Here is a 22,724-nt window from a genome sequence, read left to right on the forward strand (position 1 = left end):
CATTTAGAATACTCGTTCCCTATTGTATGAGAGATACAGGGCGGGGCCCGGCTCGAGCTATCGCTCTCGCCTCAAGCCCCGCCCTGTATCTCTCATACACCAGGAAACTCGTACTCTAAATATTACTTATACTTACTAAATGGAAAACTAAATAAAATACCGATATATCATTCATTTCTAATTTCATCAGTCATGGTATGAAATTTATCTTCAAGACGTTCTAAATCAGTATCTTAAAATTTGGAAGAAGAAAAAAATTAGAAGGAATTGTTACAGTCATAATTTATTTCCGGTTTGGCTAAATGTTTGGCGATAATATACATATGTAACCGGCAAGTGTATTTAATCTTATTTAAACACAGCAAAATATAAAACGTGATATTTAATTATTTATACGATCCTTTAGCAGCTGTTTAAGGACCTGCACAACACTATACGGATCCTCTACATTTACCTGTTGAAATGTTTACTCATTCTCCGCTGTTTTCCGCTTCATTGAGAAATTTAATACAAATGACTAACCTTGTGACACCGTTAGTCCTGACACTAACTGTTGTGTTTCACGAAGGAACGCTTTAATCCACGGTATTGTCACAGATCACCGAGTGCTGTACAACACGAATTAGTATAGAATACACGTGTGTGAAAGTTTCATCCTCATGGCGTGTCTTTATGGAGTTTTTTGTGTTCTGTGTAGTTTTATGTCAATGGCTTTAGGAGAATTTGATTTAACAATATTACACACAAATGACATCCACGCGCGAGTTCAAGAAATGAACGCTTTTGGGGGCCAATGCACGGGCAGTGATTGTTATGGTGGAGTCGCCCGGATGAAAACAAAAGCAGAGGAAATTCGAGGTCAGTTTCCCAACACTTTGTTTGTGGACGCCGGGGACCAGTTTCAAGGGACACTCTGGTTTAATTATTACGGTGGAAATATTTCTGCTATCACGATGAATGAACTAGGATATGACGTAATGGTAAGATTAATCAACATGCTGGCTATTTAAAACGACAAAATGCGATGTATTTTTCAAAAATATGTATTTATTTGCCACTTATTGGAAAATCAATTTGCATGACAACAGTACACATAAGCAGGAGAAATAAACAATTTTTATCATACGATTGTGCCCAGGCATATTTTGATGTAAAGCAATTTTTAAACAGCCCTAAATTTGAGCATTAAGTTTAAGACGAAATGTTTGGTTTAGATTGAAACCTCTTTTTAATCTTTAAGAAGATATTGACATTTAAGAAATTCGATATTTACAAATTTCTGAGGACACATACAACGTTTTACTTGCTCTATCAAACGTTTGCTATTTAAGGAATAAATGTATATGCACATATAAAATATTAAGTAATTGATGTAAAATTATATTAGTGACAATTTCTTTTTTAATATAATATATATCTGAGTATTTCCTGTCGTGTCAGGTTGGTATAATATAAAGAAGTACAATATGATTAATGAAATAGTAAGGTTTTATTCATCACAAAACATTGGTTACTGTAAATGCATGAAGGTAATTCAATACCAAGTGAATTTGCTATAAATAAAACAAGCATTGCTTACTTTGAAAGACAACTAACCCCCCCCCCCCTATCCATTACTGTATTTCGTGTACATATTTTCAGCTTGCAGCTACCTTTCATACTTGGAACAACATTAAATAGGCACCCTCTTCAGAACAGGAAAATGGCGATGTATCGTCTTTATTTTACTTTAAGCAATACAATGGTATGGATTTAGTGGTTTTGAATTTCATGGAAATTATTTTCAGCAGATGGTCGAGTTTTATTCGGAACACTCCTCCCCCCCCCCCCCCCCCTCTCTCTCTCTCTCTCTCTTAGTATGGAAATCACTCTTATACTGGCTCCTCTTTGATTGTGCCGTTATATACACGTTTTACCCGCGTTTGTAGCTGTAGCGGTCAGCCGGGTTCGATCGCCGGTGGCAAGTTAGCTCAGTTAGTAGAGCACCTGACTAGAGATTCAGGGGGCCCGGGTTTGAATCCCGGTCTGGTCCGTTGCATTTTCTCCCTTCCTGTTACATTTGGTGCCGTAGACCAGCCCTTGGAACTGACAGGTGAACATGCCTGCCAAGGGATAAAGATACTGGGTTGATGTCTTCAGGTGTGAAGACATTTAAGGAGGGAGGAATATAGCGGTCAACCGGGTTAGATCGCCAGTGGTCAGATAGCTCAGTTGGTAGAGCACCTGACTAGAAAATTCAGGGGGCCCGGGTTCGAATCCCGGTCTGGTCCGTTGCATTTTCTCCCTTCCTGTTACATAGCCTTAACTTCCCCCCTTTGTAATATTCAGACTTGTAAACATTTCATAAATTCTATTTTTTATTTCATATTTTTTAATCGTATTTATCTTAAATGATGACAATGTTTTAAAGCACTTACAAATGTGAGGAACAGCACACCCACTTCACTCCCTGAATAATGATTGTTTACAAGGATGTGTTTTGAAATTCAGAATCGTGACGATGAAAGAGATCTATTATAATGCGTACGAGGGGAAAACGCACCGTTTTGCTACAATTTAATAAATGGGGTTTTAAAGTAAATTGAGAGGAAAGTCTGGTTGGGTTTTAATGCATGCATGCATTACGAAGTTCAAAAAGAGGAACGACACTTTGAATTTAAACTACTTTTATTCCGAGTAGTCACGTGGTATATTCCTTAACCCCACTCCACCCCACCCCTAATGAAGATATGGAGGGGACGATCAAACCGTGACAAGTTCCGAGATTATCATAAAAGACTAATGATACTAAATAATTAAAAGACTAATGATACTAAATACATCGTAATTAGAATAAGATCCCCGTGTGACATCATTAAAGAGAGTACCCGAAACGGTACATACATAAAATACGCCCGTAAAAATCTTATTATAGGGTGTTTTTCCTAAGCCATGATTTGCAGAACTTTGCTTCAGGCTTTATCAGCCATCATCAGGCTGTGGCATACTTTCTTTGCATTGTACATGTATGAATAAAGGGTCTTAGCCTAAACTGTGACAAGAGGTAGATAGACAAACCAAAATGTTTTGTGTGTAATATATTTCCACAAATTTGAACAAGTTCAACAAACTGTAAATATTTTAAACATTAAAAAAAATAATAATTAAAACTTGTTGAACCACAATCCGTGCAATATGCACATCTTCACGTTATTTACAAAGACACCATCGTCGCAAATGACGGTTTTGATTCCCACACGCTTCCTCAAATGATTTAGAGAATGGACGAGAGGCACCCGTGGGTAACTGACGATGCAAAGACCCTAGCTTCAAAACCGAGATTCTCTCAATCAGTTTTCAAGTGAGAACCTTCGTATCATACCTCAGTAAAGGACAAACCATGTTCTATATTTGGTATGATATTTCCTCAAAACAAACTAAGCTCAACACAGCCTGTAATTTTGAGGGAAATCAAAATTCTTGCAGCATGCACATCTTCAATACCCATACAAACACTCTGTAAATACGAAGGTTCTCACTTTCTAAAACTGTGGGACGAGTAAGCCAGACAAATTATTTACCTCCATTATAACATTAAATTTTCAAACTCCTGCACGAAAAATTGAAACGGATGAAAATTGCAATATGACCCACAAAGAAGCTACACACATGTAGCAATCCCGAATGGACGTACATACAGACAGACATCGCTGTGTATAAAAACTGTCAGTCAATAAACCTCGCAATATCTTTCATGTATGACCTTGAGAGACTGGCATCTTTAGTTACCAGCTGTTCAGGCCGTCCACGCTTCCGCGTCGCCATGTTTTTAACGGTCGTTTGTGTGGTGTATTGTGAGAATATTCCCTCGTGGGGATCTAGGTTAAAATAGATCCTCAGTACCCCTTGCTTGTCGTAAGAGGCGACTGAATTGGGTGGTCCTTCGGATGAGACCGCAAAAAACCGAGGTCCCGTGTTACAGCAGGTGTGGCACGATAAAGTTCTCTTTCTGTTCAAAGGCCGTAAGTGCTGAACATAGTCCAAAATTTTGCAACCCTTCACCGGCAATGTTGACGTCTCCATATGAGTGAAAAATTCTCGAGCAGAACGTTATTTAAACAATATTCAATCAATCATTATGTGATAATAACCGTCGAAAAGAACACTGGACCCCCCCCCCCCCCCCCAAGAAAACCAGTTAGTCAGTATGATTTGACCTCTTACCTTAAAAAAAAACCCATAATTATAGGATTCCACCTCTCATCTTGGAAAATTCCAATATGATTTGATGTGTGTCTCACTATAAAAATCAATGTCATACTCTCGCCATGAAGAATTCAACGATCCTTTCAGATGTGACCTTTTTAGCATAAGAATTATATAAGTCTGCTAAATCTGATGATCCTGTTAAGTATGGCTACTCAAATTGTTCACTCAATGTTGTCTCTGGTCTGTAGTTCATATATGTCCTTGAGCATCAACGAATAACTTGTGTATTTCTGATTGATTGATTGTATCTTGCTTAATTAACGTCCCTCTCGAGAATTTTTCACTCATATGGAGACGTCACCGAAACTGGCAAAGGGCTTCAAATTTAGGCCTTTGGTCGGCGCTTACAGTCATTGAGCAGTGAAGGTCCTTTAGCGTGCCAAACCTAGTGTGACACGGGACCTCGGTTTTTGCGGTCGCATCCGGGACATTCACACCTGATGCCGAGCGTTTGACGATGGAACTGTCATTACCCGTTTTAACCGACTTAGGTCTGTCGCGGCCGGGACTCGAACCCCGACCTTCCGCATGCGGGGCGAACGCTCTACTTCTAGACCACCGCGGCGGTTTGTACTTTTACTTCATGTCTAGGCACTGTGTGTCTGGTGAACGTTTCGGGTTTATTTTTCATTTTATTCAATGTAAGGATATTGTTTAGAAATAAGAGATGGTACAGATCCACTTGTACCAAACACGGAACTACCCGGTAATGGGGCGGATCCAGGAATTGCGGTTACGGGGGGCGCCACTTTATGAGGGGGTACATTTGTACTATTTCTTATTATTTTTTATAAGGTGAAATTAATAAATGAGGCAAATTTTAAGTCCTTTTCGAAAAAATTAAGTTCTACCGATAAAGTAATGCAAGAAATCAAAACATTTTGTCCTTTATTTCCCCAGGAGAGGAAGAAATTATTTCTTGTTTTATTATTGAGTACATTTTTCTAAACATTAATTACATACCACGATTTTCCTTAAATTTGAAAATCCCTCACTGCGGTGTGATCCCTCGTGATAGAGACCGCTAGCTGCAGGTGGAAACAGTGATGTTTTTATATAAGACGTGAGATTCCTCTTTCGTTAGAAGAAGGCAGAATTAGAAAAATGTGTTTAACACGTTAGAATTACAATTATCATTTTCTTTTCAGGCTTTGGGAAATCATGAATTTGATCGAAAAATTGAAGGCGTGCTGCCATTTTTGAAAAAAGTAAATTTTCCTGTCCTCAGTGCTAACATCGACACTTCATTGGAACCGTCCATTGTCCCGTACGTCAGAAAAAGCTATATCGCCCAGGTTGGTGGGCAACAAATTGGAATTGTGGGATACACCACTAAAGATACAACAATTATATCATCTCCAGGTAAAGCGATTTCGACTTATTACCGGTAAGCTATTGAAGAGGGATTGCTTTTTTTTTTTTATGGTTTTACGTCGTTTTGGCAATATTTCGGTCATTTTACGACGGTTAACTAAATGAGATATGTTCGGTATTGAGTTATGGAGTTTCCCTGACGGCTGCCAGTGAGTCTACTCTTTTTCAAAAGTCAGGGAAACGATTTTTTGCGTGCCAAGGGGGTTGTGATCTTTGACACAGAACACCCTTTAACGTTCCATCCGACGGACATTCGAGAAGTGAAACATAGCAAGACCGTATCTCGTTTCGCGAGAATTATCATACAGCTACATAAATGTATATCTTTAATCCCCGCACTAAGTATGTATTGGTATTTGATCGTTTTCTCGTTTTTGAATTATATACAGTACAGTGCAGTTATTATCATTTAGCACAGGCACCTAGAATGAAATTTAGTTTTATACAGAACCAATAATTTATCCAAAATGTGTTATTTCCCCTACCGATCACCTGATACGTCGTTCTGAACAGTCAGTTTCTACTTTCTGTAAGCTTTTGCGATGGCCACTTTATGATATACATACATGTACTCTAGTATCTCACAAGAAAAGGGGGGTGTACATAAGATCTACACAAGTCATCCACACTTTAGGTACTGTGTCAAAAAACATACAAAACTTTCCACCTCTACCGTTCTGACATAGTCTTTAGCGACAACAAAAAGGTTCAACGCATTCGTGGATCTGTAATGTGATTCCCCTTTAATGTTAATTGTCAACAAACGCCAGGTATCTACCCCCAACCCTTGTGTAAACAATAAAGTTCAAACTTCGGCAATACGTTCACCACAAATCGTCGATGTATTCGCTGCTCCAATGAACACAGGCTACACCTTCAGGAAGGCCCACAACAACAAAACATGGTATACAAGGACCTGATCATATTGATGATGCATCATCAATATGATCAGCAAATGCATATAAAGATGTGCAACAAATCATGTAAACAAACAGGGGACTACCTGCTTCGAGACCGATTCATGGGGTATAAACCCACTTTATCGAAGGAATTTCTGCGAATATCTCGTCAGGCTAATGTAGTTCTTACTTAATATGTCTTTCATCTAAATCCCATGCCATCCGTTTTATTTGTTTCTTACCCTCCTCCAGATCATTTGAAAATTCCCTACAAAACATTTTCACTTTTTGATTGGATGTAGGAGTGAAACTCGCATTTCTTATCCCGATACAGATCCATTGTTCAATGTATTACTTCACGATAAAGGTGAGAACTTCCTCCACAGTAGTTTAATATGATTTGCACTTATGAATGGGTTCCAGTAAACGAGACTGAATGCTTTCAGTTACCATGGTAATACCACTACATAAGTGTACGTTACATAGCATTATCTTTGTCGCATACAGTATGGAATACACCTTTTAACATATTTCCGACAACGTTAAGAAAAAGTTACCTTAAATTTCACAGGCTTTTAATGTAATAGAAATTATGGAGATTTAGAGTCTGTGAAACGATCTACATCAATCTTATTAAACAATCCAAAAGAAATTGAGGCCGTGTGAACCGGATTATTATTCTAAATTTATTAAATTTGAAATATCTTTAGCAAATATACTACATGATACCGAAGAGGATGATCCTATTAGTATATACAATTAATACTCAGCAGGTGTACATCTAAAACTCGTGTAAGAACTGGTTCGATTTTGGAGAAGATTCATATGATCTGTATGTAAAATCATTTACGTAGCGTTGTATTGTCATTCCTAATGCATGTCTATCAAGCTTCACATAACTTATTAGTATATCTTCGATGCTAGGATCAGTTGCGCAGTTTTTAATGTAGGGGCTAAAAGGAGCCGTTGATTGTTTAATCTACCATTTTGCTTGATCATAACCACAGGTTCCTTGGCTTTCAATGACGAAGTGAACTCCGTACGGACGGAAGTAGAGAGGCTCACAGGTCAAGGAATCAATAAGATTATCGCCGTTGGGCATGCGGGATTTGAGGTGGACAAAAAGATTGCAAAAATCCCTAACGTAGATATTGTCGTTGGAGGACATTCGAATACCTTTCTCTACTCAGGTACTGTTAGGAGATCAATGTAATGCATGTAATTGTAGCACAATGCACGTATAAATCAGGTAATATTAGGAGATTGTATGATATAATTGTAGCATATTGCACGTTGAATAAAAGTTACCTAAAACATACACAAATTTCTTTTAGAGAGCAATTAGATCATTCCAAGATTAACGCAATCACTTTTCGCCATTGGCTCCTCGCTAATGTTCAAGGCTGACAATATTACTCACAATAGATGTGTCAGGTCATCTGATTCAGGTAACTATGTCAGGTCATCTAATTCAGGTAACTGTGTCAGGTCATCTAATTCAGGTAACTGTGTCAGGTCATCTAATTCAGGTAACTGTGTCAGGTCATCTAATTCAGGTAACCGTGTCAAGTCATCTAATTCAGGTAACCGTGTCAAGTCATCTAATTCAGGCAACTGTCGGGTCATCTAATTCAGTTAACTGTATCAGGTCATCTAATTCAGTTAACTGTATCACGTCATCTAATTCTGGTAACTGTGTCAGGTCATCTAATTTGGGTAACTGTGTCAGGTCATCTAATTCAGGTAACTGTATCAGGTCGTCTAATTCAGACAACTGTCGTGTCATCTAATTCAGGTAACTGTGTCAGGTCATCTTATTCACTTAACTGTATCAATTCATCTAATTCTGGTAACTGTGTAAGGTCATCTAATTCAGTTAATTGCGTCAGGTCATCTAACTCGGGTAACTGTGTAAGATCATCTAATTCAGTTAATTGTGTCAGGTCATCTAATTCAGATAACTGTGTCAGGTCATATAATTCAGGTAACTGTGTCATCTAATTCAGGTAACTGTGTCAGGTCATCTAATTCAGGTAACTCTGTGATATAATTCAAGTAACTGTGGCAGTTCATCTAATTCAGTTAACTGTGTTGGGTCATCTAGCCCGGGCAACAATATGAGGTCATCTAATTCAGTTAACTGTATCAAGTCATTTAATTCAGGTAACTGTATCAGGTCATCTAATTCAGGTAGCTGTGTCCGTTTATATAATTCAGGTAACTTAATAAGGTCATCTAATTCAGGTAACTCTGTCATATAATTCAGGTACATGTAACTATATCATATAATTCAGGTAAACGTATCACGGCATCTAATTCAGGTGACCGTATTCGGTCATCTAATTTAAGTAACTGTATCAGGTCATCTAATTCAGGTAACTGTGTCAAGTTATCTAATTCAGGTAACCGTGTCAGATCATCTAATTCAGGTAACTGTATCATGTAATTCAGGTAACTGTGTCAGGTATTCTAATTCAGGTAATTGTGTCATCTAATTCAGGTAAATGTATCAGGTCATCTAATTCAGGTAACTGTCAGGTCATTCAAGTGACTGCTGCTTGTAGATAATTGAAATACGCTCACTACCATTCCAATAGCAGTGTGCCTCTTTGCTTGATCGAGTATACAAATTTTATTTGCGGATTGGTCGTATGGTTTCAGTAAAAGCGAGTTTAGATGACCACGCTGTTTGTTTTATGGTGATTGCTCACTTAAAATCCGTCCCATGAGAAGCCTCGCCCAAACATTCAAGGGAAATGACAGGCTGTTTTTCAAACGATAATAATGCTGTACTCGAGGCATACTATGGTGGCATATTTCTACCATCACTGGTATCAACTTAACATATGATTATGTCGACTTGTTATTTCGTGATGTTGACTTGTCAGATATGAAGACAAAAAGTAGGTGTCAGCTTATGACATTGGTACGAAATGTATATCATAATTAAAAGATAATGAGAAAATATGAGCGAGATTTTTTTTCTGACAAGTCGACATAAGTACCGGTGGTAACTGACAAGTCAACACAGTTATCTTACATGTCAACTTACAGTGTAATTATCTTACAAGTGGTGGCAGAAATATGCAACCATACTCGAGAAAATGTGGTGTGTAAATGAAATGCCGGCTGCTGTGACCAACATTGAAGGTCTCCAAAATTCAGCAAGTCACCGGTCAAAGACAATCGCTGTAATCCTTGAATTATTCTTAGATTTTATAGCATTCAAGTATTAGTTTCTATTCATTCTTATCCTAATTTGAATATATAGGAACTCCGCCATCCAATGAGAAGCCAGCTGGGGAATATCCCCATGTTGTTCAGAAGGCCGGAGGAGAGCGCACTCTGGTGGTCCAAGATTACGCATTCGGAAAGTATCTAGGATTTTTACAGGTTGAATTTGATGACAATGGAAAAGTTACGAATTATGGTGGCAATCCCATTTTACTCAACAATTCGATTGCAGAAAGTGGGTTAATTTTATGTGTATGATTAAACATTTTAAATTGTTAATTTAAACTTCTTAATAGTAAAGTTTTAGTCCAGAAATAGAGAGAAAGAAGAGAAATATTACACCTCAAAATTCAAACTGATAATACATTTTTAATAATCCTAGATACTCATTATAGTTTTATACAATGAAATAGACACATGTCAAACATCTCAGTTTTCTTTTATTTGGTTTGAAATTTAGATACCGAGTTAAAAGGCAAGGTTGATCTGCTGTACAGCGCTATTCAGGACACAATCACCCGCGTGGTAGGACGGACGTTAGTGACCCTGGAGGGCGGGGAACAGTGTAGACTGAGAGAGTGCAACATGGGTACAAGAAACACATGCCTTATGTAATGACTTCTTGACCGAAATTCGAATATATCAGTCATCCGGGCAAGAGAAACCGTTCTAAATTGTTTAAAATGATGTTTGAATGTAAAGAAATTTTCACGCAGAGCATTCATTGTTTAGTATAGTGCCCGGAGACAAATAGAGACATCTTTAATAAAATTCATATTGCCCGGAGACAAATAGAGACATCTTTAATAAAATTCATATTGCCCGGAGACAAATAGAGACATCTTCAATAAAAATCATATTGCCCGGATACAAATAAAGACATTTTCAATGAAAGTTTATCTGCTTTTTCTGGACGTACGATTACATGTCATCAAAACAGTTATGGTTGCGTTAGCACACAATTTTCTTCTTATTATTATTCTATTTTGATTAAATAATCATGTTTCATTGATACAACGAAAAAGATCAGAAACGCATTCTATACTACAACACTAACGTAATAGCACCCTCTCTTGCGCAGCTACATGTACTTTCCTTTTCGCGGCAACACTGAGGAGCCAGTGACGTCATCCACAATGGAGACGATCACACCCTCTGTATTCTGAGCAATAGATCTTGTGGTAACATATCTGCGCCAGAAGGGGTATTTTTACACCACTTGCAACTTACAAGCTCATCTCCATTAAAATACATGGTATTAAACAAGCCTGTAGCACCCCGTCCCCTTTCAAGAATATCCATTTTATTAATTAATCACTTAATTAGAGACAGGGGAAGCGTTCCTCCACCACCATACAAACATTGATGACAGGATCACACCCTCCACCACCATACAAACATTGATGACAGGATCACACCCTCCACCACCATACAAACATTGATGACAGGATCACATCCTCCACCACCATACAAACATTGATGACAGGATCACACCCTCCACCACCATACAAACATTGATGATAGGATCACATCCTCCACCATCATACAAACATTGATGATAGGATCACATCCTCCACCACCATACAAACATTGATGACAGGATCACACCCTCCACCACCATACAAACATTGATGATAGGATCACATCCTCCACCATCATACAAACATTGATGATAGGATCACATCCTCCACCACCATGCAAACATTGCTGACAGGATCACACACTCCACCACCATACAAACATTGATGACAGGATCACACACTCCACCACCATACAAACATTGATAACAGGATCACATCCTCCACCACCATACAAACATTGATGACAGGATCACACCCTCCACCACCATACAAACATTGATGACAGGATCACACACTCCACCACCATACAAACATTGATAACAGGATCACACCCTCCACCACCATACAAACATTGATGATAGGATCACATCCTCCACCATCATACAAACATTGATGATAGGATCACATCCTCCACCACCATACAAACATTGATGACAGGATCACACCCTCCACCACCATACAAACATTGATGACAGGATCACACCCTCCACCACCATACAAACATTGATGACAGGATCACACCCTCCACCACCATACAAACATTGATGACAGGATCACACACTCCACCACCATACAAACATTGATAACAGGATCACACCCTCCACCACCATACAAACATTGATGATAGGATCACATCCTCCACCATCATACAAACATTGATGACAGGATCACACCCTCCACCACCATACAAACATTGATGATAGGATCACATCCTCCACCATCATACAAACATTGATGATAGGATCACATCCTCCAACACCATACAAACATTGATGACAGGATCACACCCTCCACCACCATACAAACATTGATGACAGGATCACACCCTCCACCACCATACAAACATTGATGACAGGATCACACCCTCCACCACCATACAAACATTGATGACAGGATCACACCCTCCACCACCATACAAACATTGATGACAGGATCACATCCTCCACCACCATACAAACATTGATGACAGGATCACACCCTCCACCACCATACAAACATTGATGATAGGATCACATCCTCCACCATCATACAAACATTGATGATAGGATCACATCCTCCACCACCATACAAACATTGATGACAGGATCACACCCTCCACCACCATACAAACATTGATGATAGGATCACATCCTCCACCATCATACAAACATTGATGATAGGATCACATCCTCCACCACCATGCAAACATTGCTGACAGGATCACACACTCCACCACCATACAAACATTGATGACAGGATCACACACTCCACCACCATACAAACATTGATAACAGGATCACATCCTCCACCACCATACAAACATTGATAACAGGATCACATCCTCCACCACCATACAAACATTAATGATAGGATCACACCCTCCACCACCATACAAACATTGATGACAGGATCACACCCTCCACCACCATACAAACATTGATGATAGGATCACACCCTCCACCACCATACAAACATTGATGATAGGATCACACCCTCCACCACCATGCAAACATTGATGACAGGATCACACTCTGCATACAGACATCAATGATGTCAAGCTCTGTAGATGAGGAACTGTTTTAACTCACTTCAGTCACTCGAGTAACCTATTGCTGTTTTTTGAAAATTTTCAGTTTCTTCTCCAAAACGGTTGAACCAATTTTGGTATAAAACATCTATGGGTGAAAGGGGAAATTGTGAATTTCATGGATTCTGGTTCATGCCACAGGGTGGTACAAATTGGTCGTATATTAAAAATACACTCCCAAGAATATCTTTGAAAATCTTCATTAAGCAGTCAAACTGTTACTAGATACTCTACACACCACATGTTTTGCTCGATTGATTTCATACTTCACATGTAGGTTTGTCATCAAAATTGTTAGAGTCAAAGGTCAATGTCACTTCGGGACTTGGTAGAAAAATCTTGTAGAAACTCCACAGGTCACAGTTTTTGCTCGATTGGTTTGATACCTCGCGTGCACCTTTGCTATCAAGAGAAAAAGAAACCTGTTAATTCGGGGGAACAAAGGTCAAGGTCACTACGGGGCTTTCTAGGGAAAAAAACACCTTGTAGATATTCACTGCGAACGGAGCTCTTGTTTATATATATCTTAGAAAATCTTCTCTACTTCTGGAAAAAAAGGTAAATTCTGATGAGCCTTGATTCTTGTCCCCTATAAATCATTTTATATTGCACGTGGTAATTATACCAATAATATACATTTCATCTAGTACAAAGTACAAAAATGAAAAACACCCAAGTAAGCAATGATTTCTAAAGACCAAAAATTGTGTATACTCAGGTGACCGTTAAAGCCCATGGGCCTCTTGATTTTTTTTTAAGGTAATGCGATCGCTGATGGGCTCGTATACCATAACCTTAAGGACGCTGATGACGTCAATGGCACGAGGGTTTACATAGCTCTGATCAATTCGGGGTCCATCCGGACCTCCTTCAGCAGAGGTGAATATAACGTGTCTAAGCATTGTATTATGTTGATTGCAAATTGGTTGAGTATTCACATTTATTATCACCGTATACTACCCATACAAACTTAATGATGAACATGGTGACATCAGTGTCCTTTTCTGAATATCGCATGCTCATATTTCTGATAATTATACAAATGGCGCATTCTGTACCTGGCGTGGGAGTTAGATATCAGGTATTACATGTATTCCAAACTGACAAATTCTAAATACAAACTTTCTACTTATGTGTACCTTTTGTTGAGGACAATACAACTGTCAGTGACTGATATAGGGGGGGGGGGGGGTAACAGGGTTGCAATTCCCTTTGGTTGCACATATCTAACGTTGTTCCATTTTGGAGTTTTGAAACCTCTCCTTTTGGGAGGATACAAACCTTGAGTTACAATCTCTCTTTGACAATTTTCTGGATCCCCACCAAGCCACCATTATTGTCTTTATCTGATGTGTATTTGAAATTTACCCAGGGTGCTTTCTTATGCACTTGCAAAGGAAATTGTACTGTAGGTTTCACTGGGTTGCTGCGGCCATGGCTTCGTGTTGTCAAGCTTTAATACGGAGAAAGCAAATATCAGACAGACTGGCACTGCTTTGCAAGCAAAGACAAAATGCAATATATTTTAAGGAATAAAGCTAGCTGTTCTGCCCTGGATTCCTCGAAAAGAACTTAAGTCAAAATTTGGACTTAAGTCTGAGATTTTAATCAAATGTTGACTACTCAAATAGAAGAAAACTCAAACTTAAGTTTATGATTTCTTCGAGAAATCCAAGCCTGGAATATTTTTGAACAAGGAAATAATCAATGAAATAATGTGTCTAAAACCATGCATTAATATTTGAGCAGACCAAAGGCGTGTATCATGGGATATAGGATGGAAAATCTTTGTACATGATAGAACATTTTTACCCGACAATGAAAATGATTAACAACCATCTTTAAATGTTATATTCAAACAGCATTGCATTGTATTGCACTTTCAAAAATAAGAGAAATGTAGTTTTCAGGGACTACATCAAAGAGTCAGTTAAAGAAAGAAAAAGTAAAGAAAAGAAAAGACTTATAGGGGAGAACAGTTTTCCAGGAAAAAAATCACATTGTTATATTAAAATTTTCTTCGGTTATTTTCTGTTGAACATATATATATCTATATATGTGTGTGTGTATGTAAATTTTTCTTATTGTTATTTCGAATATGTAATGTATTATCTACAATGTTGAAATTAGCCTTCAAATTCAAAGTTGGTCCAAACAGCATTTTCCCCATTTAAGCACCATGTGCAATTTTGACATGGCTTTTGACTTTGAAGTTCTTCAAGGCAAACGTGCCCTTAGATGTTATGTACAATTCTAGGAACAATTTACAACAGTACTTTTGCTATGGGATCGAAATTCACAAACAACCGACAAAAAGTTATGGAACCTCTTTGTGAGAAACCTGGTTCATGTTAACCCAAGTAATAATTGCGCTTAGTATAGCTATTCAGTTGCATCTCTGGTTCGAATCCGCCCCACCCGCGCTGCATTTATATTTTTATTTCGTATTTTCAACACTTTTTTTATTTTATATAATTATGTGTTTATGTTTTATTTAAGGACAGATTTTATTGGGCAATATATTTGAGGTGCAGCCTTTCAGAAACACTCTGGAAACTATTCAACTTCAGGGAAAGTATTTACGTGAGACATTGGAGCACAGTGCTTCTGCACATAATGTGGCGGATCCAGATGGCGCGTTTCTACAATTTTCAGGTACATGTATTGCTAAATGGATAAATGCATATTTAGTTTTCAAGGTAGATAAACTGAATTTTTAGATAAAATTAAAAAGTAAATGTGTTGCATAAACGATAAGAAATTAATCTTGCACTACGCGCATTGATAGAGTTTTCCGTCCTGTTGTCCCTATGTTACCGCCATCAAGAAATGAATGATAAGATTCATTTCGTAATCCACGTAATTCACTTTGATCGAGGGCAACATGTGTTTGTTGGACTTGGGGACGCATCCGTCAGTTTTATTGATATTCTTGTTTCTTGCAGGATTACGCGTGAAGTATAATTTGAATAAACCAGTAAACCAAAGAGTTGTAGAGGTTAAAGTCCTCTGTTCAGACTGTGAAATTCCGAAATATGAACCACTGGAGGAAAACAAAATGTACGACGTGATACTATCCAATTTTATCTTGCTTGGTGGTGACGGTTACACAGTAGTGAAAGACCACGCTCAACAGAAACATATAGTAGGTAAGTCACGTGGGTGGATTTCTTACTCTGGCGAGGTCCCCAGCAGGATAACCGCCATGCACATTATATCCAGAAGAGAACAACCCCCCTGCTCATGAGAAAATATTGTTGTCCACTCTTTATCCCGAGAAACCTTTGCTTGATATACATTAACCTCTTGTACTGTGAAGTAAATGACCTATATTGATTTTGAAGTCACAAGGTCAAAGGATTGGTCAAGTTACTCCGGACTGTTCGTTCACCTTTTACTTGATGGGAATCTAACTTGACACACTGCTGTAATCACGGTTGTTGGGGTTTTTTCCCACTGGTATTAGAGATATTTTTTACTAGCATTAGAGATATTTTTTACTAGCATTAGAGATATTTTTACTAGCATTAGAGATATTTTTTTTACTAGCATTAGAGATATTTTTTACTAGCATTAGAGATATTTTTACTAGCATTAGATATATTTTTACTAGCATTAGAGATATTTTTTACTAGCATTAGAGATATTTTTACTAACATTAGAGACATTTTTACTGGTATTAGAGATATTTTTACTGGCATTAGAGATATTTTACTGGTATTAGAGATATTTTTACTAGCATTAGAGATATTTTTACTGGTATTAGAGATATTTTTACTAGCATTAGAGATATTTTTACTGGTATTAGAGATATTTTTACTAGCATCAGAGATATTTTTACTGGTATTAGAGATATTTTTACTAGCATTAGAGACATTTTTTACTAGCATTAGAGATATTTTTACTAGCATTAGAGATATTTTTACTGGCATTAGAGACATTTTTTACTAGCATTAGAGATATTTTTACTGGTATTAGAGATATTTTTATTGGCATTAGAGATATTTTTACTGGTATTAGAGATATTTTTACTAGCATTAGAGATATTTTTACTGGTATTAGAGATATTTTTACTGGTATTAGAAATATTTTTACTGGTATTAGAGATATTTTTACTAGCATTAGAGATATTTTTACTGGTATTAGAGATATTTTTACTAGCATGAGAGATATTTTTACTGGTATTAGAGATATTTTTACTGGTATTAGAGATATTTTTACTAGCATTAGAGATATTTTTACTGGCATTAGAGATATTTTTACTGGTATTAGAGACATTTTTACTAGCATTAGAGGCATTTTTACTAGCATTAGAGACATTTTTACTGGTATTAGAGATATTTTTTACTGGCATTAGAGATATTTTTTACTAGCATTAGAGACATTTTTTACTAGCATTAGAGATATTTTTACTAGCATTAGAGACATTTTTACTAGCATTAGAGATATTTTTACTAGCATTAGAGACATTTTTACTAGCATTAGAGATATTTTTTACTAGCATTAGAGACATTTTTACTGGCATTAGAGATATTTTTACTAGCATTAGAGACATTTTTACTAGCATTAGAGATATTTTTACTAGCATTAGAGATATTTTTACTAGCATTAGAGACATTTTTACTAGCATTAGAGATATTTTTTACTAGCATTAGAGACATTTTTACTGGTATTAGAGATATTTTTACTGGTGTTAGAGATATTTTTACTAGCATTAGAGATATTTTTACTGGTATTAGAGATATTTTTACTAGCATTAGAGATATTTTTTACTAGCATTAGAGATATTTTTTACTGGTATTAGAGATATTTTTACTGGTATTAGAGATATTTTTTATGGTATTAGAGATATTTTTACTAGCATTAGAGATATTTTTTCTGGTATTAGAGATATTTTTACTAGCATTAGAGATATTTTTTACTAGCATTAGAGATATTTTTACTGGTATTAGAGATATTTTTACTGGTATTAGAGATATTTTTACTGGTATTAAAGATATTTTTTCTAGCATTAGAGATATTTTTACTGGTATTAGAGATATTTTTACTAGCATTAGAGATATTTTTTACTGGCATTAGAGATATTTTTACTGGTATTAGAGATATTTTTTACTAGCATTAGAGATATTTTTACTGGTATTAGAGATATTTTTACTGGTATTAGAGATATTTTTACTGGTATTAGAGATATTTTTACTGGTATTAGATATTTTTACTGGCATTAGAGATATTTTTACTGGTATTAGAGATATTTTTTACTAGCATTAGAGATATTTTTACTGGTATTAGAGATATTTTTTACTAGCATTAGAGATATTTTTACTAGCATTAGAGATATTTTTTACTAGCATTAGAGATATTTTTTACTAGCATTAGAGATATTTTAAAGTTGACTGTGTTCATTATTTCCATTTCTATACATTTCTTGTGAGATATCATTTTATATTCTGATATTAATAGTTGTACGTTTTTGTTTTTTCTTATCAAATAATGCTGGTTTTGGTTTTTGATAAGTTTGAGGCCAGTTTACATTACAATGATTTATTTTTACTGAAGGGAATTTGGATATAGATGCCTTCGCCGCCTATGTGGAGGACTTTTCACCTTTGTACACTTCCTTAGAGAACCGTATAGAGTTTGTGGACAACAGTTATCCGTGTGGCACGAGCGGTGGCGCTACTACTGGACTCTACTTTTACACCACTCTTTTGTTTCTGTTGTCAGTTCGGATTACACATTATATTTTAAGTCTATAGCTTTAACATGTTTCACATTTGTATTTTTAATTTTGTTGTTTTATGTATTCATAAAAACTTCTACATATAATACATAACATTTCTAAAGTGCTCAAAATATTCATTGAGTATTTACATTTCGAATCATATATATTGTCGACTGACCATTTTCGGTGACCTTAGTGATAAACCGCGATTTTCTCATTAATCACTTAGATAAAATGAATAAACAATACACCTACCTTTAAAGTAATTAAATTCCTTTACTTTCATCCAAAAATTCCAAAATCATTGGTACGTTAATTGAATATAAATAATTTTCGTAACAAAAAAACATGACACTTGGGGTCCTAAAACGGTGACGTCACCTATTTCGGTGACCATTGTTAATATATTAGGTTTGCTAAAAGTTTGTAACTGTTAAAACGTATATATACAGGAGGAATGTGCAACTAAACGTCAATGAATAAAATAACATAGTGTAGAATTCTAGACTTTTGGTATACTTTTTATTGATTTGAAAGTTTACTTGAAAAAGTAATAAGTAAATTATGGGCTTATTTTTGGGGTGCTCGTGTTGATTGTTTGCATACTCTCCTTCTAGTGGTTCATTTTCGGGAGAGAGAGAAAATGAAGACGTACTCTATATTTGTGTGCAAACACTACGGCGAAATTGATGACGCAATCTACACCGGAAACGACAACGCGCACACGTAAACAAAAGGTCACCGATACTGGCCAGTCACCGAAATAGGGCAGTCGACAGTCACCCAAATAGGGCAGTCGACAGTCACCCAAATAGGGCAGTCGACAGTCACCCAAATAGGGCAGTCGACAGTCACCCAAATAGGGCAGTCGACAGTCACCCAAATAGGGCAGTCGACAGTCACCCAAATAGGGCAGTCGACAGTCACCCAAATAGGGCAGTCGACAGTCACCCAAATAGGGCAGTCGACAGTCACCCAAATAGGGCAGTCGACAGTCACCCAAATAGGGCAGTCGACAGTCACCCAAATAGGGCAGTCGACAGTCACCCAAATAGGGCAGTCGACAGTCACCCAAATAGGGCAGTCGACAGTCACCCAAATAGGACAGTCGACAGTCACCCAAATAGGGCAGTCGACAGTCACCCAAATAGGGCAGTCGACGGTACTACTTGTATAACTTGTACATATTTTGTATAATTTCATTTCCTGTGCTCAGACATTGAAAAACAAGAATGCCGTCATAATATATGATGACCACAATATGGAAAAGGGTATACGCAACACTAAATGTTGAATTCTGTATATAACATCTATATCATATGTGTAACTCAACATACATACTAGTTGGCACTGTCGATAATACTGTCCATGATACAGGTGTATATATACCTGTATTTTAATCACTTTGCAACTGAATAGAATACAAGACTGAAGTTCGTTTGATGAACATATAGAAAAGAGAGTCTGGCCATCGCTCATTGGGATCTCAAACCGTTTTTTTCCGTGCTGCTTTACATGTTTACATTAAATACTTTTATACGAATGACAGAATTATTTGCTATATTTATAACAGGAAGTAAGAAAATGCAACGGACCAGACCGAGATTCGAACCGAGGCCTCCTGAATCTCTAGTCAGGTGCTCTTCTAACTGAGCTATCTCGCCACCGGCGATCGAACCTGGCTGACCGCTACATATTCGTATATTCCTTTTTATTATCTTTTTTGATCGCCATGACGTCAACAGTTGCCTACTTGAACATCATTTCAGACACTACATGAACTCGTATGGACCATGCAGGTTTACGAAATATCGCTTACAAGTATCATAGATAAAGGGTGTGTGAATGAACGTAGCCTTAGTGTAAATTACCTTTGAATTCCAACTTATTTAATTAAATTTGGGATTATAATACAAATGTTTTCTACAATGCACATTTGAGCTCTTCTGAGTTGAAGGCTCAAAGAGCTAATCATATGGCCATATGTCTGGCGTGCGGTGTGCAGTGTGCGTCAACTTTTTGGAAAAAGGGCTATATCTCAAGAACCCCTTGGCCAATTTTTGTCAAATTTGTCACAGGGTATCCTTGGTCCAAGAGCTTTCATTTATACTAACTATAGGGTTGTGAGTCTTTAACAAGGGGAGATTATTAGGAAAATCCAAACAAAAGTAGTGGTTGCTAAAAAATCTTCTTCTCAAGAACCACTTGGCAAATTATCACCACACTTATGCATAAGAATGAGGATAGGTTGTAGATAAAAAAAAATGTTCAAGGCATCATCCTGGGGCAAAGGGTGTGGTCTCAAGGTCACTTCAAAGTTGACCTAAAATGTTGTTTTGTTAAAACTTTGATATTTTGCTTAGTATAAGAACTAGGATCATCAATTTTGTCAGTTGATGCATCTTAGGACCTAATATCATGTTGTCTCAAAAGTAGGTCATGGTGACCTACTTTTTGAATTTCGCAAGTAATTATTATTAAATGGATTTTGATGCATATCTTGGACACTTTTGAGCCTATGATCATCAAAGTTGTCAGTTGATAGATCATGGGACCTTGAACTGTGTCATATAAAAAGTATGTCACCATGACCTACTTTCTGAATTTTATGGCTAATCATTTATGAATACATTTTAGGTTGTTATTTCAAATACTGAGAGGTTTAGAATCATCAAACTTTTTTTAAGTTGATGCGTCTAATGGCCTCAAAACATATCTATAAAAATGTAGGTCACAGTGACCTACTTTTTTTTTAATTTTGCAGACATTCAAATTGCATATTTTCAGTTTTAGATGCATATTTTGGACATTATGAAAGCTAGGATCATCAAACTTTGTCAGTTGATGCATCTTGAGTCTTCATAGTTTGTTGACCAAACGTTGGTCACCGTGACCTACTTTTGGAATTTGACAGCTATATTTTAATATTTCAGATACTATTTGACTTACAATTATCAAACTTTGTCAGTTGATGCATGTTGACTCTTCAGAGTGTGTTGACTAAAAGGTAGGTCACCGTGAACTATTTTTTGGATTTTGACGGCTATATTTGAATATTTCAGATACTATTTGACTTACAATCATCAAACTTTGTCAGTTAATAGGTCTTTAGTCTTCAGAATGTGTCGACCAAAAGTAGGTCACTGTGGCCTTCTTTTGGAATTTGACGGTTATATTTGAATACTATTTGACTTGTCAGTTGATGCATCTTGCGTCTTCAGTGTGTTGACCAAAAGTAGGTCACCGTGACCTACTTTTGAACAGTTACATTTAAATTTTCAGGTACTGTTTGACTTAACATAATCAAACTTTGTTAATTGATGAATCTTGTTTAGTGAGAATGTTTGCCTGTTCTACAATGTATCAGAAGAGCGATTCTAGGCCCATGGGCCTCTTGTAGTTTTCCAAAACTCGTGTTTGACTAACATGGTACAAGGGGATAGGGGGTGACCAATTCAGAGAACGAGGGAGGAAAGATAAAGGAGTAGAGCCACCCCTCCCCACATACTCCACAGGTACTTCTATAATTACCGACTGACAACCCCTCCCCACATACTCCACAGGTACCTATATAATTACCGACTGACAACCCCTCCCCACATACTCCACAGGTACCTATATAATTACCGACTGACAACCCCTCCCCACATACTCCACAGGTACTTATATAATTATCGACTGACAATCATTTGGTTAAATGTTTTAATTAGTTTGATTTATGCTAATATGCATGGCACGTATTGTTGCACTGGTCGCGTCTTTTCTTTCTCAAACCACTACTGGTGATAATTCTATCTTTCAAATGAACAAAAAGAGAGATTTTACAATTCAGGAAATCTTCACCTTGTTATTAGAGAAAGAATTTTAGAGATCCATTGATGCAATCCTCATGCATGTAACACTACAAAACATTTCTGCATTATCTAAAGTTTTCATCTCTCTTTTTTTTAGATAATATAATTTAAACACCTAGGCCTATTTGTATTGAGAGATCGTATCTCTTCATATAAACGACAGCTAAAACAATGTGTGTCATTGATTGTTAATTCCGCAGGCATCTGAAGTATGGATATTGCTATCCCCCCCACCCCCACCCCCTT

The 22,724-nt window shown here is 36.9% G+C and overlaps 1 protein-coding gene across 2 annotated transcripts; it reads left to right on the forward strand.

Moving 5' to 3' along the window:
* Nucleotides 1-107: 107 nt before the first annotated feature.
* Nucleotides 108-20,172, forward strand: LOC125673659 (snake venom 5'-nucleotidase-like). 2 transcript variants are annotated; one of them, XM_048910342.2, is made up of 9 exons: nucleotides 108-980; nucleotides 5,397-5,610; nucleotides 7,529-7,711; nucleotides 9,793-9,990; nucleotides 10,216-10,344; nucleotides 13,662-13,781; nucleotides 15,402-15,557; nucleotides 15,848-16,051; nucleotides 18,459-20,172. In XM_048910342.2, the coding sequence occupies exons 1-9, from the start codon at nucleotides 660-662 to the stop codon at nucleotides 18,656-18,658; spliced, it is 1,725 nt and encodes a 574-aa protein (XP_048766299.2). In that variant the 5' UTR covers nucleotides 108-659; the 3' UTR covers nucleotides 18,659-20,172. The 2 variants fall into 2 exon arrangements, with proteins under 2 accessions (XP_048766299.2, XP_048766300.2); XM_048910343.2 differs by lacking the exon at nucleotides 7,529-7,711 and having other exon boundaries at nucleotides 164-980.
* The last annotated feature ends 2,552 nt before the right edge of the window (nucleotides 20,173-22,724 follow it).

The sequence above is a fragment of the Ostrea edulis genome, chromosome 3 (genome assembly GCF_947568905.1).
Source record: "Ostrea edulis chromosome 3, xbOstEdul1.1, whole genome shotgun sequence".
In the NCBI taxonomy this organism is placed as follows: domain Eukaryota; kingdom Metazoa; phylum Mollusca; class Bivalvia; order Ostreida; family Ostreidae; genus Ostrea; species Ostrea edulis.